This window comes from Ictidomys tridecemlineatus, chromosome 6 (assembly GCF_052094955.1).
Source record: "Ictidomys tridecemlineatus isolate mIctTri1 chromosome 6, mIctTri1.hap1, whole genome shotgun sequence".
NCBI classification, from domain to species: domain Eukaryota; kingdom Metazoa; phylum Chordata; class Mammalia; order Rodentia; family Sciuridae; genus Ictidomys; species Ictidomys tridecemlineatus.
This window is the reverse complement of record NC_135482.1, coordinates 123,778,714-123,794,397: the sequence shown is the minus strand read 5'-3', so window position 1 is coordinate 123,794,397 and position 15,684 is coordinate 123,778,714. Positions and strand designations below refer to the sequence as shown.

At 38.6% G+C, this 15,684-nt stretch overlaps 1 protein-coding gene across 8 annotated transcripts in view; it reads right to left on the bottom strand.

The window, feature by feature from the left end:
- The window catches only part of Cpap (centrosome assembly and centriole elongation protein), a 52,148-nt gene that overhangs the window by 1,531 nt on the left and 34,933 nt on the right, over nt 1-15,684 (bottom strand). For 5 of the 8 annotated variants that reach the window (XM_078015736.1, XM_040281353.2, XM_078015742.1 and 2 more), the window contains 7 exons: nt 9,928-10,170; nt 5,531-5,615; nt 4,413-4,480; nt 4,098-4,208; nt 2,222-2,362; nt 2,051-2,135; nt 1,843-1,963 (listed from right to left, as the gene is read on the bottom strand). In XM_078015736.1, the coding sequence (XP_077871862.1) occupies nt 1,843-1,963; nt 2,051-2,135; nt 2,222-2,362; nt 4,098-4,208; nt 4,413-4,480; nt 5,531-5,615; nt 9,928-10,170 (854 nt within the window). The remainder of the gene's footprint in view (nt 1-1,842; nt 1,964-2,050; nt 2,136-2,221; nt 2,363-4,097; nt 4,209-4,412; nt 4,481-5,530; nt 5,616-9,927; nt 10,171-15,684) is intronic. The other 3 variants (XM_078015740.1, XM_040281354.2, XM_078015741.1) reach the window with 2 other exon arrangements.

The following is a 15,684-nucleotide window of genomic DNA, read 5'->3' as shown; positions in this document are numbered from 1 at the left end:
GATAACCCGAACAATCCAGTTAATTTTAATGTACACTAAATTTTGAGAACCACTGCTATAAATTAGAAATGTCAAAATAATCCTGGGATTTGTCTGTGAAAAAATGGAAAAAGACTGGTTGTGAGTTAGTACTTGGATAAACAGGTATATAAATTTTTTTGTATCATATTCTCTACATTTTATTACACAAAATTTCAAATATAAGAAAAACTTAATTTTCTGATAGCATTTGAAGTATATACTATATATGTTTTTCCTCTAATTTTAAAACAGACTGCTACTTATTTACTTGAATACCAGATGAAGTTTCCAGTCAGGGTAAGGGCCTAAATGACCATAAGAAGTGTCTATGTTATCTATATGAGTGATTTTTTTTTTAATTTTGTAAATACAGGGGTTCAAACTCAGAGCCTCATATATACAAGGCAAGCAAGCAGTCTACCACTGAGCTATAGCCCCAGTTATTAAGTGTTTTTACCTTGTTTTTTGCCAAGTTTACATCAGAGAATTCAGTTAGTTTAAATATAACTAACATTTAAGATAATAGGTACTTTCAATCTCTAAGAAAGGGAGACAAACAGAAAACAGGATTTGGTAGTTTCATTATGGTCGCAATTAAAATGGTGAGGATAATAAACTATTATGGATTGGGCAGGCAAGGCCATGAAACATTATCTTTGAGAAAGGTGACACTCATGGGGTGAGGGGGGGAGGTAACCAGGGACTGAACTCAGGGGCACTTGCCCACTGAGCCACATCCCCAGCCCTATTGTATTTAGAGACAGGGTCTCACTAAGTTGCTTAATGCCTCGCTTTTGCTGAAACTGGCTTTGAACTTGTGATCCTCCTGTCTCAGGCCTCCCCAGCTGCTGTGATTACAGATGAGGTTGTGATTTTTAAAGAACTTAAAAGAACTTGATCAGAGAGGCCACTTAAACAGACTTAAAGGTGCAGAAATTCAGAACACAAGCAAGAGAGAAAAGAGGGTTGAATTTACATACTGCTGCCATAGTTTAGTTTGTGATTCTTAAAATTTTACCGGGTACTGCCTGCCTTCTTTGTGTCTCATTTCAATGTTTTCAAATTTTAACTTACTTTTTTTTAAAATTCATTTTTCACTTCTTAATTTTTTAAAATATTTTTTTTAGTTGTTGTTGGACCTTTATTTACTTATATTGCGGTGCAGAGAATTGAACCCACACGTGCTAGGCAAGTGCTCTCCTACTGGAGCAACAACCCCAGCCCTATTTTGTATTTTATTTAGAGATAGCATCTCTCCAAGTTGCTTAGCACCTCATTTTTGCTGAGGCTGGCTTTGAACTTGCGATCCTCCCTCCCGTTTCAGCCTCCCAAGTCACTGGGATTACAGGTGTGCGCCATGGTTCCCAGCACAAAAACTTACTTTTAAACAACTATTTGTCATTCCCCTTTCCTGAAATATTGTGTAGACTCAACTCTAAACTTGACAACATGTTACCTCACACTATTTCTTGGGTTTTGTTTTTTTGGTATCAGGGACTGAACCAAAGGACACTTAACCACTAAGCCACATCCCCAGCCTTTTTCTTATTTTGAGCCAGGTTGGCTTTCAACTCCCAAACCTCTTGCCTCAGTCTCCCGAACTGCTGGGATACAGAAAGGTATCTATTTATTTCTCACTATTTTTAACTTCAAAATGCTAACACTGTGTTTCACCTGCTCTCTAAGTCTTTAACTTTGTTCTCTGATCTCACTGAAATTTTGCATGACATAAGTAAATGTTTCAGATTTTTAAAAATCCTATGGTAGTAAAAGTTGAACCATGTAAACAGAATCTGGAAACAAATTTAACAGATGCCATACCGTTGTACTCTGACAACTGTACCATCTGGGAAGATGCTTTCTTCTTGTCCATCAGCAAATAAGTTTTTAATAGTCTGGTCGGGAAAAGTGATTTCTTTTCTTCCATCTGGGAAATGTTTTTCTGTTTTAAAAAGGTTACCATGAATCTTTTATTTTATTTTTAAAGAAAGGGAAGAATTTAATAAAGGAGGATAGAGCAAGTTTGTACCTATTTGTCCACTTGAAAAATGTAAGACCTCAAGTCCTTCTGGGTATGTAGTGTGAGTTGTCTGGGCAGCAGCATAGTAGTAGATCTGTGAAGACATAAGGTCAGGAAGCCCTTTCTCCCAAGATGGTTCAAATGGTTGAGCTTAAAGAAAACAACCCTGGGAAAACATACCACTCTTTCATCTGGCATGACCTGCTTCACATCACCATTAAAGAAATTGACAGTAACACTCTTGCCATCAGCGCTTACTTCTTTCCGAGTCCCATTGGGAAATAGTATAAGTCGGCACCCATTCTTATAAACCTTTTCCACCTAAAAGAACACAAGATTATCTGTAGGTAAGATTTCCTCCTGAGACCACATAACCATAATATGCCAAATTCTAAGTGCCTGCTTTGAAATCTTTCATAATAAAAAGTAAAACATTGTCTGAAAAGTATAAAGATTTGGGGCTGGGGTTGTGGCTCAGTGGTAGAGTGCTCGCCTAGCATGCATGAGGCACTGGGTTCAATCCTCATCACCACATAAATGAAAAATAAAGATATTGCGTCCACTTAAAACTAAAAAATATTTTTTTAAAAAGGTAAAGAAGATCCATTATTTCATTAGAGGGTTCAAACTGGTGATTTTTCAATTTGTTTATTCCTTTTCCATTTATTAGCTGGAATTCTCTAATAAAATAGAAAACCTTTCCTTATATCAGTGATTTGTTATTTTCTGGAAAATCAAAATCTTTTGACTGTATTCTTTGTTGTCCTCTTGTTCAAGTTGAACACTGACTAAACTTTGGTCTTATAATTTCAATTCAAATGTATCAGATTTGATTATCTGAAAAAGCAGGTTTTGCATAAAACTAAAGGGGGGGAAAAAGCCCTCACACCTCTCTACAATATGCAGACCTTGTTTATAACCCTTTTTCATTTCCTCATTCAGTGGGCATACCCAGCTGGGTATATCCAGTCAACTTTCCTAAGCACAAGACTCAAACTATGTAGGCTAGAATGAAGAGAGAGACCCCTGTGTCAGGACCAACATAAGAAAGGCTGCAAAAGATGAGGTCTAGAATGAACTACAAAGGCTTAGCTCTGGCACAGGTTATAAAAGGGACTGTGTATTCCCTTCTTTTGCTATATCACTAAACTAGAAATGGCAACTAAATGCATATGACACACTGAGCATTTTTTACAGTCCAAATGTTCAAGCCCCTACAGTCCTGAAGTTAAACCACTAATCCCAGCTACCTAGGAGACTGAGGCAGGAATATCACAAGGTCAAGACCAGTCTAGCAACTTAGTGAAACCCAGTCTCAAAATAAATTTTTTTTTTAAATGGCTAAGTATAACTCAGTGGATCAGCAGCACTCGTCTAGCATGCATAGAGGCCCTGAGTCCAACTCCCACTATTGAGGGGATGGAAAAAAAAAATCAACTACAGTCAAGTACCACATGATAATATTCCCATCAATGATGAGTGACACATAGGACAGTGTTCTCCCATAATGATAATGCAACAGGAAAATCCTATCACCTAGCAATGTAGAGGTGGTAACAGTGCAATGGCATTACATGTTAGTGGTGATGCTGGTGTAAACAAACCTGCACTGATGGTTGTACAGAAAATTAAACATATATGATTATGGAAAATATGTAATACTTGATAACTATTTTACCAGTTTATATACTTTCTCTACATTTTTTACTGTTATTTTAGCATATACTCCTACTTATAAATTTACTGTGAGCAATGTACATGTTCCACCAAGAACAGCCTCATAAATCTGCTTAATGTATCTTTTGATTGCATCATTTTCTCTTGTGCTTCATTTAATCTTGAGTAAACGTTCTGTTCATCACAGCCCTAAAATTATATGCCCCCGGAGGTTTATATAAGTACATTCTAATGTTCACATTATGATACAATCACTTAACAACACAGATGAATGGATCCCTGTTATTATGCAACACATGACCATATTTTATAATCTAAGCATTCCACTCTATTTTAGCCAATGTTTATTTTTTAAATCATTCAGTATCTTTTTTTTAACCTTTCCATCAGGATGATTGATTTCTCCCTGAATTTCTTCTTTTTCTTCCTTCTTTTTATATTCAGAATCTGGCAAGTTTACCAGTTCAAGTGGCTCCCTGGGCAAGGCAGCCTGTAAGACAAGACATTTCAAGCAGCTTAAACATACACTTATTTCCAAAAGACAGATTTCTACCATTATAGGGTTCTAGGACTAGTACTCGGTGCTAAATATACAATGATAAATAAAAGCCTCCCTTATACTAGTTTAGAAACTTAACATCACTATCAAGCCTGAGTAATCTATTTGAATATACAAAAATTAAAAAAGATTTACTTGTCCTTTATCCGAGCTGCCTAAATCACGAACAGGTACAGACTTGGATCTTTGAGATGGATTCCCTGCTAGGATAAAATTGAAGGGTTAGTTTCAAAATTTAAAATGTTAAAACAGAGGCTGGGGCTGTAGCTCAGTGGCATATGTGAGGCACTGGGTTCGATCCTCAGCATCACATAAAAATAAACAAAGGCAATATGTCCATCTACAATTTAAAAAATTTTTTTAATGTTAAAACTTACAAATACAGTCAAACATTTCTTTAATTTGTATCCTTTTGTGAACTATTGTCCTTTATCCTTTAATTAAGGAAATCTTAGTATTTTTCTCTACTGATTTGTAGGAGTTTACCATTATATGAATTCCAATATTTATACAAGTACTTATGGCTTCAGTGACCAACAAAAACAATGACAATATCTGTTTTCAGAGGATACACAGTGCAGAGGAAGAAACAAGGGCTCAAATAACAGACTCATGGTATTCTAAAGACAATCAACAAGGACTGTTAAGAGACTGGTGTGGGGTACAGATAAAAGAGGCATTCAAGAATAAAGAGAATTTGGCTTGACCAGTGTGTTCAAGTGGCAGCAGCCTAAGCTTTTTAGGTCATCGCCAGCACAGTAAATCATGTAACCCATACATTATAAAAATAAGTGCACACACTCTTAACATGACCCAGCATCCTCCTCCTGATACATACCCTGGAAAAGCCATATCAACAGGACCCACTCTGTAGCCCTGTATATCATTCTGCAAACCTGGGGGAACCTAAATGCTCAGCAACAGGGGACACTTAACTGTGGAAATATGCAGTGGGATCTGTAGAGCTCTTATAATCAGTCACCCAGAGTTTTTAAGTATCAATGTACTTAAATCTTAAAATACTAAGAGAAAAAAAGCAAATTGCAGAATATAAAATATGCTATATCAATTTATGAACACAATGTAGCAAAATAATAAAAAGAAAAGTACAGAATATTATCAGGAACTACTACCTGTAGATGATGTACAGGGGCTTCAATTATATCTATAATGTTTTATTTCTTAAAGTGGTTATAAATTCTCCATTCTTTAAATTCTGAAATATTTTATTAAAAAACCATGCATCCTCTTACCTCGGGTTGGCAAATAATTTTTCTTACATTTTTCTACCTGGGTTCCTGAAGAAATGTAGCTCTTTTGAAATCGAATAGATGGGTTCTAAAGTATTAGAGATAATTGAATATAAAAGGAGTGTTAGTCTATACATCAGTAAACTGAGTGAAACTAGCAAAACTCAAGTTAGTGATAAGAACACTATAAGTCTGTTTATTCTTGTTTTCATTTTTTTATTATCACAGTAGGCTGAAGTGACCTACCTATCATCTAGGAATGAACTATACACATACATTCCTTTTATATATATTCATTCTTCAAAATATCATATCAGAGAGCATAATTAGTGAGGTGAGCACAGGCCTCATGATCAGCCTCTTCCAGGAGCTGTCATGCCCTCAAAGGCTAAACCTAGCTCTCCCTGAGAATTCACTCTTGAACTTGGAGCTCCTACCACTAGAATGAGACCTCCCTGCTCTGTCTTGACCTTACTCTCTGAATCTATATTTTGTCCTGCCTTAGCTAGAAATCCCAATGAGCAAACCCTAGAATCTGACATTATCAATATCATCAATACCCACAATTACCAGCTAAGTGCAAAAATCAGAATTTCAAAGCATTCCACTTACAAAGATCCATAAGGTGGGGCATTCCACCTACAAAGATCCACAAGGTGGGGCATTCCACCAACTAATTAGTCTTTAAAAACTCAATGCCATTTAATAAAATGCTATTATATTTAAGGATTAGACGCCTTGATTACTACAATTACCTTCAAATTACCTTAGCAAAACATATACAAAAGTACAACAAAGTGTTCACAGTGGTTAACTCTAAGTGAGTTTTCAGGTGTTTAATGTTATGATTTAGATCTTAAATGTCCCCCCCCAAAATTTATGTGTTGAAGGCCTGGTCCCCAGATAAGAGAAATACTGGGAAGTTGTAGAAACTACTTAAGGATGGGGCCTATTGGGGGAAGTAGGTCCATGAAGGGAATATTGGGACCTGGGACCCATCCTTCTACCCTTTCACTTCTCTGCTACCACGCGGTAAGCAGCTCTGCTCAACTCATACTCTCCACCATAATGTCTGGCTTCACCACAGGCCCAAAACAATGGGGTCAAATGACCATGGAATAAAGCTGTGAGCTAAAATAAACTTTTCTTCCTTTTAATTGTTTATCTCAGGTATTTTGTAACAGCGACAGAAAGCTGACTAACAATCATATTAGTCTTCATTTATTTTCTATTTTGGTGCAGTTCCATAATAAAGTGTTAGTGGAGTAAAGGAGAATGCCACTTCCTTACCACCCATCTATCGTTCTATAAAACTGACACTGACAATGCAGAGCCTAACAGTTCATTAACTCATATATTTTTGTGATGTCCTCAGTACCTTGTAGCCTTATGCCTTCTAATACAGTTTAAATTCATGGTTCACTGTAGTCACTCTTGTCTTGCCAACTTCCACATACCTCTCTCATTTTGGCTTTCACTTGTGTGACCATGTGTTTGCTAAAATATAATTTTCTGCCACCTTACACCCAAAAAACTGAAGGAAAAAAAATTGTCTTTTCACTTATAGTCTCTAACCCAGGTAGGCCCCAGTAAAGCCCTGAATCAGCCTCCCTACCTCCACAATCCACCTGCTTTCCACTCAGACAACTACTTTTCACTTTCTCCACAACCTCCTACAACTCCTCCTCCACCCCCCTCAGCTAATGAGCATGCTTCAGCTTCCCTGAGAAAGTTAAAGCTTTAGAGGGGACCTACTACCAGCTGCCACCAGCATTAGCCTGTCATCAGGTACAGCAGCCTATACCTGGCCAGGACCAACCCTCCATTCATTCCCAGACCTACTCCTCATCTGTCCCAAGATGCCACTCTGGACATTCCCCTACTTTCTCCTGTATCAGCGTCTTCCTCTCCACTGAATCAATACTATAAACATACACATTTGTCCTCATCTGTTCATTTTCCTATCTTAAAAAACACAAAAATCCTTCTCTTCAGCCTCTACACACCTCACCACAGAGCTCTTGGGCTTTGTCAGTAACTGTATTGCATTCTCTCTCGTCAGGCTTTCACCTTCACTACTCCAAGACAACAGATTTATTGCCCACCACAGTTATCTCAGATTGGTAAATCATATGGCTGGTCTCAGTCCTTACTCTGCAACAACAACCTATATAGTAAGGAACTCTCCTCTTCAAGGTACTTTCTTCATTTGCCTCAGGACACCACACTGGCCTCCATTCTACCTGCTGTCAGGCTGTTCACTCTCTTCATCCCTTGTTTCAGAGCTAGCTCTTCCCCATCCATTCACAGCCCCAGTGGTCTCCCCTGGCCTAATGCTTCAGCACACATTCAGAAGACCCCAAGGGCAACCCACAGCATCTGTATAAATGCCACAGCAGCATCTCCACATAATGGCTAGACAGTATTTCCTACTTCCTTGACAACATCTGAGCTCCTAGTAGCCATACTCCCTGAAAATACTTGCTTTTCTTCAGGTTTCTTTTGGGCTCCATTAGGCCAAAAGCAAACTAAACAGTGATGGGAAGTTATTCTTAACTCCTCTTTTGCTGTCACATCCCTGTACCAGTTCATCAACAAATCTAGTCCACTTCAGATCTTCCAGTGCCGCTAACCAACCATCAAAACAATCCCTAACTGTGTTCCTGACAAGGCCCATTTTGCCCTCCCATCTATTCCTTCAGTCTGCAGCAGACAGTGTAAGCTTACTAAAATAAAGGGGCAGGCCACCCTGAGCCCCCAGGGGCTTGTAACTCACTCAAGAAAAGCCCAAGTGCTCATATGAACCTGTTAGGGCCTAGTGAACCCAACATGCTCCATCTCCCTCCAGTTCTGTCCCCAGCAGCTCTCCCACTCAGTTCCAATGCCTTATCCTTGCAGCATGCCCTTGCTTCCTCCTGCAAGCCATTCTTCTTTAGTAAGGAATCCTATCCAGCTATCCTATCCAAATGGTAGTACCCCATGCTCCACACCCCAACAGCTATCTCCTCCAGTCTTGCTTTTTTCCCCTTAGTCCCAACACTATCTCATACCACACATTTACTTATCTATTCTATTTAAAATCTTTCTGCTGCTACTAGAATAAATTCCATGAAGGCAAGGAATTTTGTCTGTTTTGCTCACTGCTGTACCCCCATATGCCTGCCACAGCCTGGTTATTCACATAGATAAATGAAAGACTAGTACCCTGATTAGAAAGAAGCCTATGGGGCTGGGGATGTGGCTCAAGCCGTAGCGCGCTCGCCTGGCATGCATGCGGCCCGAGTTTGATCCTCAGCACCACATACAAAAACAAAGACGTTGTGTCTGCCAAAAACTAAAAAAATAAATATTAAAAAATTCTCTCTCTCTCTTTTAAAAAAAAAAAAGAAAGAAGCCTATGTATGTGACTGCAAAAACTTGACATACATTTGGATCTTTTAAACTTATTGTAGAATACCTCCTTCCTCCTTTGTAAGAAGTATAAAAATAAATATGAAGGGCTGGGGTTATGACTCAGTGATAGAGCACTCGCCTAGCACATGTGAGGCACTGGGTTCAATCCTCAGCACCCCATAAATAAAGGAATTATGCCCATCTACAACTAAAAAATATTTTTTAAAAAATTAAAATAAGTAAATACATAAATTTGAGCTGGGCGCACTGCCTGTAATTTTAGTGACTTGTAATTCTAGTGACTTCAGGCTGAGGCTGAAGGATTACAAGTTCTAGACCAGCCTCAGCAACTTAGTGAGACTCTGTCTCAAAAAATAAAAAGGGCTAGAAATGCAGCTCAATGGTAAAGCACCCTTTGGTTAAATCTCCCGTTCAAAAAATAAAATAAGATAAATTTGTCAAGTAACTGTATAGCAAAGCATATAGGACTGGAACCCAGGGCCTTGCACTGCTAGGCAACTGCTCTACAAACTAAGCTACATCCCCAGCCCCCAAAAGAATTTTAATTATGGTAAAATACACATAACCTAAAAATCCACGAATCTTTTGTTTTTGTACTAGGAATTGAACAAAAGGGTGTTTTACCACTGAGCTAAATTTTTGATTTTGAGAATGTGCCTTACTAAGTTGCTGAGGCTGGCCTCAGGCTCCAAGTGGCTGGTATTACAGGCATGCACCATGTCCATCCAGCTAAAATTCATCATCTTAACCATTGTTAAAGGTACACTTCAGTGTACATTTACACTGTTGTTGTATAACATCACTTGTCCAACCATCTCTATAACCTTGTGATCTTATAAATCTATAATTTTTAACCCACTAAATACTAACTCCTTGTCCCCCAGTCCCTGGCATCTACCATTCCACTTTGTCTTTATGAATTTGAATGCTTGAATATTTACCATCACCCTCTGACCTCACAAAACCAGCTAGACTCCAAAACCTACCACAGACTCATCATTTTTTGTGGCAGTCATATACTGGTAGGCCTTAGGGCTGCTCTCAATTGCTTCTGCTTTCTTCCAGGCATCAATTCGGAATCTTTCCATCACTTTTATCTCTTCCCGGAGATCCGTGTTCTCTTTGACTAACATTTCTATCTGGCTTCTGAGACGACCGTGTGTGCTTGACCATTTTGCTTCCTTTCTTTTCAAATCTTCTTGTAAATCTGCTACTTGCTGTTTCAAAGCCTCTCCCCAGCAAAAAAAAAAAAAAAAATTAGATTTAAAAGTAAAAGGACCAAAGAGACACATCAATGAAACAATAGCCCAAAACCAACATCAGAAAAGGCTTAGTCAATAAATGACTGGATTTTTGGAGAAAGGAATAGGGAATCAGGTGAGACTTTCACTTTATATCATTAACAATTCTAGAAAGCAGAGACCACACCTCTTAGAAGCTGACTGTAATAACACGGCATGAGATAATAAAGGCCTAACCAAAGACAGTAATTGAAAGAAAAAGAAAGGGATCTATGAGCAATACCTGGTAAAGAAAAAATTACAAGAATTCATAAACAGAAGGAAAATTTTTGATAAAGGGTATATTGATTCCAAAGTCAAAACCTGAGCTGAAAATTGATTTTATATGGAATTCATTGGAAGACATGGGTGTTAACAGTGTTTTCAATGGCCTAACTAAATAAGTAAAGAAACTACTGAAATGTGTAGAAGCAATGTGCAAGTAGACAAATAGAAATCAAGACTAATGTCGGGCAGCTGGGGTTGTGGCTCAGTGGTAGAGAGCTTGCCTACTAGCTTGTGTGAGGCACTTGGTTCAATTCTTAGCACTGCTAAGAAAAAATGCTCATCATCTCTAGCAGTCAGAGAAATGCAAATTAAAACTACTCCAAGATACCATCTCACTCCAGTAAGAATGGCAGCCATGATGAAGACAAACAACAACAAGTGCTGGCAAGGATGGGGGGGGGCACACTCATACATTGCTGGTGGGACTGCAAATTGGTGTAGCCAATTTGGAAAGCAGTATGGGGATTCCTTGCAAAGTTGGGAATGGAACCACCATTTGACCCATTCCTCTTCTCAGACTATACCCAAAAGACCTAAAAAGAGCATACTACAGGGACACAGCCACATCAATGTTTATAGCAGCACAATTCACAATGCTAGACTGTGGAGGTGCCCTTCAATGAATGAATGGATAAAAAAAATGTGGCATATATACACAATAGACTATTGCTCAGCACTAAAAAATAATAAGATCATGGAATTTGCAGGGAAATGGATGGCATTAGAGCAGATTATGCTAAGTGAAGTTAGCCAATCCCCCCCAAAAAAAACAAATGCCGAATATCTTCTCTGATATAAGGGGGGTGACTCAAATGGGGAAGAGAGGAAGAGCATGGGAAGATTACCTCTACATAGGGAAGAGGGGTGGGAGGGAAAGGGAGGGAGAAAGGGAATTGCATGGATGGTAGAAGGAGACCCTCATTGTTATACAAAATACATGTATGAAGATGTGAGGGAAAAAAAAGAATAATGTTACCCTAGATTAGGTAGAGAGAAGTGATGGGAGGGGAGGGAAGGGGCTGGGGAGATAGGAAGGATAGTAGAATAAAATAGACATTATTATTACTGTGTGTATGTATGTGAATGCATAACCAATGTGATTCTGCAACCTGTATACTCAGAAAAATGAGATATTATATCCCAGCTGCTTCGAATGTATGTGTCAAGGTCATTGTACTGTCATGTGTAACTAATTAAAACAAATTAAAAAATAAAAATAAAATAAAAGTCCATCAACAACTAAAAAAAAAAATTCCAAAAAAAAAAAAGACTGATGTCAGAACAAGGTAAGATCAGTCACCTATGGAGCACAAGCAATTTGCTGGAAGTGACCAAGCACTGAGAGAAAGGAGCACTGGCAGAAACAAGAGATCCCTCAGCAAGGGAACTGAGTCATCAAAAGCCCTGACCACCTCAGAAACATGTGCACAAACACTCAGAAATTTGGCCCCATCTATTGCCTAGGCCACACAACAGCCAATAAAGAAAGTAGCCTGTAGAAGAGAGAATGACACAAGGGCTCAAAGCTCTCTCCTTCAAGAGTGCTATACCATCAACAGCACAGAATTGGACTTATTAAGGTCAAAGCTTTAATCCCAGTTGAATGCCTCAAAAGCTCCTGAACATCAAATTCCTTATGTAAAAAATTATAGAATATAACCAACAAGTGAGAAATTTCTCAAAAGCATTTTTATTATACAGGAAAATAGACTTTTAATACTAAAATGATAACAAGTCTAAATGGGTTAAGATTTCAAAAGCAATTGATATTTACAAAATATCTACTTTCAGAGACCATTAAAGGTCTTTGGAATATTAAGAGTAACACATCCCAGCCACTTAAGAGGTTGAGGCAGGAGGATCCAAGTTTGAGGCCAACCTCAGCAATTTCATAAGACCATCAGCAAATTAACAAGACAGTCTCAAAATTTAAAAGAAAAAAAAGGACTGAGGATGTAGCTCAGTGGCAAATCACCCTCTGATTCAATTCCCAGTACACACAAACAAACATACACACACACACACACACAAACACACACACACACACACAACAAATGCTTAGGCCCTCATGATAAACTATCTCAAGGGGAATATTAGCATAGGTGAAGGTAATGGGATATGCATGTGCAGAGCAGGAAAGCACAGTTGTGAATATGATGTGTATTCCCAACACAAGCCTGCAATAGATGGAGGATAAGCCTCTCTGCTCCCAGATTATCAAAAGGAGGGTGCCAGGCTAGGTGTGGTGGCACACACCTATAATCCCAGTGGCTCGGGAGGCTAAGGCAGAAGGATCTCAAGTTCAAAACCAGCCTCAGCAAAACCAAGGTGCTAAGCAATTCAGTAGTGAGACCCTATGTCTAAATGCAAAATAGGGCTGGGGATGTGGCTCAGTGTTCAAGTGCCCCTGAGTTCAATCCCCGGTATCGCCCCCAAGAAAAGGAGGATGCCAGGCAAAAGTCACAGGGCAATAAGGGGGATAAATGAACAAGGACAAGAAGGAGGACAAGAAGGAGGACAAGAAGGTTCAGAAGAAGAGAGGCCAGGACATGTAAGAAGTTGAGGCTTTTATAGTAAGAAAGAAGCAGAGGCATCAAAAAGTCTGAGCACAGAGAAGACATGGCCTCCTTCCTTAAGGAAAGAAGCCACATGAACAGGGCAAGAGTTGAGGCCAGGCACTTAGTAAATCTATTAACTCAGAGATAGCAACTTGAATTGGGGTAGACTTTACTGACAGAAGAGTATGGAGTAAAAGAGAACGAGAAGCCTGGAGAAAGATTCTAGGTCTCTGACTTAAGCACAGGGAAGGACAGTTGGGAGGCGACTTGTGAACATGCTGAGCCTGAAGTGTCCGGCAGCCAGTTGGACAAACTTAACCAGTCACAGCAGTTGAGGCCAGGATGCAAGTTGGACCTTCAACAGATAAATGTTAACATAAACCTGGAAAATAAACTGAACACATTAGGAAAGGCCAAGCCTCTGGTTGACACTTCTACTGCCTCTGCTGTTGCCATATGCACCCCTCAATTCAAGAGAGGAAAAAGCAATAGAATCTGAGCCTTGCAGTAATCTATGTTATAAGAAACCCATAGCTTCAGGTATCACAGGAGGCAAACAGTGATGAGGCTTACGGATGAGAAGGCAAAGGATGCTGGTAAGCCACATCTCAGAGGAACTTCACCATGAGGTTTACACTGGAGCAGTCACAGAATCCTCAAAAGGTGCAATTTCAGAGTAGATGGCCAGGAAGCCAGATTTAATTGTATAGGAAGAAAACAGGAGGTTCAGCAGAGACATGGCTATTTATCAGTGGTGACTTATTGACAAAATCTCATACTCCATGAAAATGAGATAAAAGCTACATGGGTCAGTGGGTGAACTGCTGACTTGAGAAAGGCACCTCTCCACTGCCAGTCATCAGACACCCCTAATGTGCAGATGATAGGATGCCAAAGCAGGAGAAGATTTAAAACAAAAAAAAAAGCCAAGACCAGACAGTGTGAAATAACCAGTTGTTACAAAAAGCAGGCAGACTTCTAAAACTTCAGGGGTATATTAAAGGGCAGAGAAGCCATTACAATCAAAAGGGCTCCCACTGGTCAATTTGGGACCACTTGATTATCAGACAAGAAACTTTATAATTGATTAGAGCAACTTGGTTTTGTGAGAGGTTAAGAAACAACAATGATGAATGTAAATTCCAAGAAGACAGAGATATCTTATATTACCAATCCCCAGTGCTTAGAAGTGTTCAGTGAATTGGTACTTACTATAAATAAGCCAAATAGTGTAAGAAAAACAAGGAACCATCCAAAAGCAGAAAAAAATAATGAATATACACAGTCATACATGATTAATCCAGTATGAAAAGGACCCAATGCTTAATTAACACCAGAAGTCAGACATGCTAAAAAAAGCAGAAAAGGGTTCAAGAATGAGTACCAAAATTGTAAATATCTAAAAAGGAAAAATACCCAACCCAACCCCTTGTCTCCAAACACAGCTTTGATGAACAATGCCCATCGCTTCCTGCAGTGATGGCAGGCCCAGTCCTATACTGTCCAATATGGTTTTTAAGTCTTGAAATGTAGCTAAGACACTGAACTTTTAATTTTTCTTTTTTTTTCCTTTTTAAGATGGGAGCCTCACAATGCTGCCCAGGCTGGTCTTAAACTCCTGGGCTCAAGTGATCCTTCTGCCTCAACCTCCCAAATAACTGGGACTACCTGACTAATTTTATTTTTAATTTATTTAAATCTAAATAGCCACACATAGCTAAGTAAAGCAGAACTACAAAAACATGATTTGAATCAACTCAGAAGAGGTGATTAGGTCCTAAGCTGATCTGTCTTGAAACTTTAGTGGTCTGAGAGATGTTTTTTCTTCTTTTTGGGCCTGTTAAGATTTATTTGATATAACAAGTATCAAAATAACTATGGCGGGGGCTGGGGATGTGGCTCAAGCGGTAGCGCGCTCGCCTGGCATGTGTGCGGCCCAGGTTCGATCCTCAGCACCACATACCAACAAAGATGTTGTGTCCGCCGAGAACTAAAATAAATAAATAAATAAATAAATATTAAAAATTCTCTCTCTCTCTCTCTCTCCCCTCTCTTACTCTCTCTTTAAAAAAAAAAAGTTTAAAAAAAATAACTATGGCGGGCTGGGATTGTGGCTCAGTGGTAGAGCGCTTGCTTAGCACCTTTGAGGCACTGAGTTCAATCCTCAGTACCACATAAAAATATAAAGGTATTGTGTCCACCTACACCAAAACATTTTTTTTAATAATAACTATTGCTTTAATCCCAGGAGATTTAGAAACAAGAAAAATGAAATGACAAATTCATTGTGCAAGTATTTTAGAATTGGTTATAGTTTTCAATTTTATAATAGAAGTTTTCTATATTTGATTATGTTTTAACTATTTAAGTATTTTAAATGTTTACAAAAAAAGCCATAATAAATGTGTGACTGTAAGACTGTCTAAAAGAAATTAAGTTTAATATCAATTTTTAATCTTTATTATGCAAAGAGCAAAAACACACCCTTAAGAATTGACAGTGGAATCTAAAATTGGCATATGTATAGAAGAAGAATTAGATAATATATTTTGTGCTCACACCATTTAACATGGATATTGCACTTCTAGGAAACTGCCCACAGTGAGCTACATGGGCA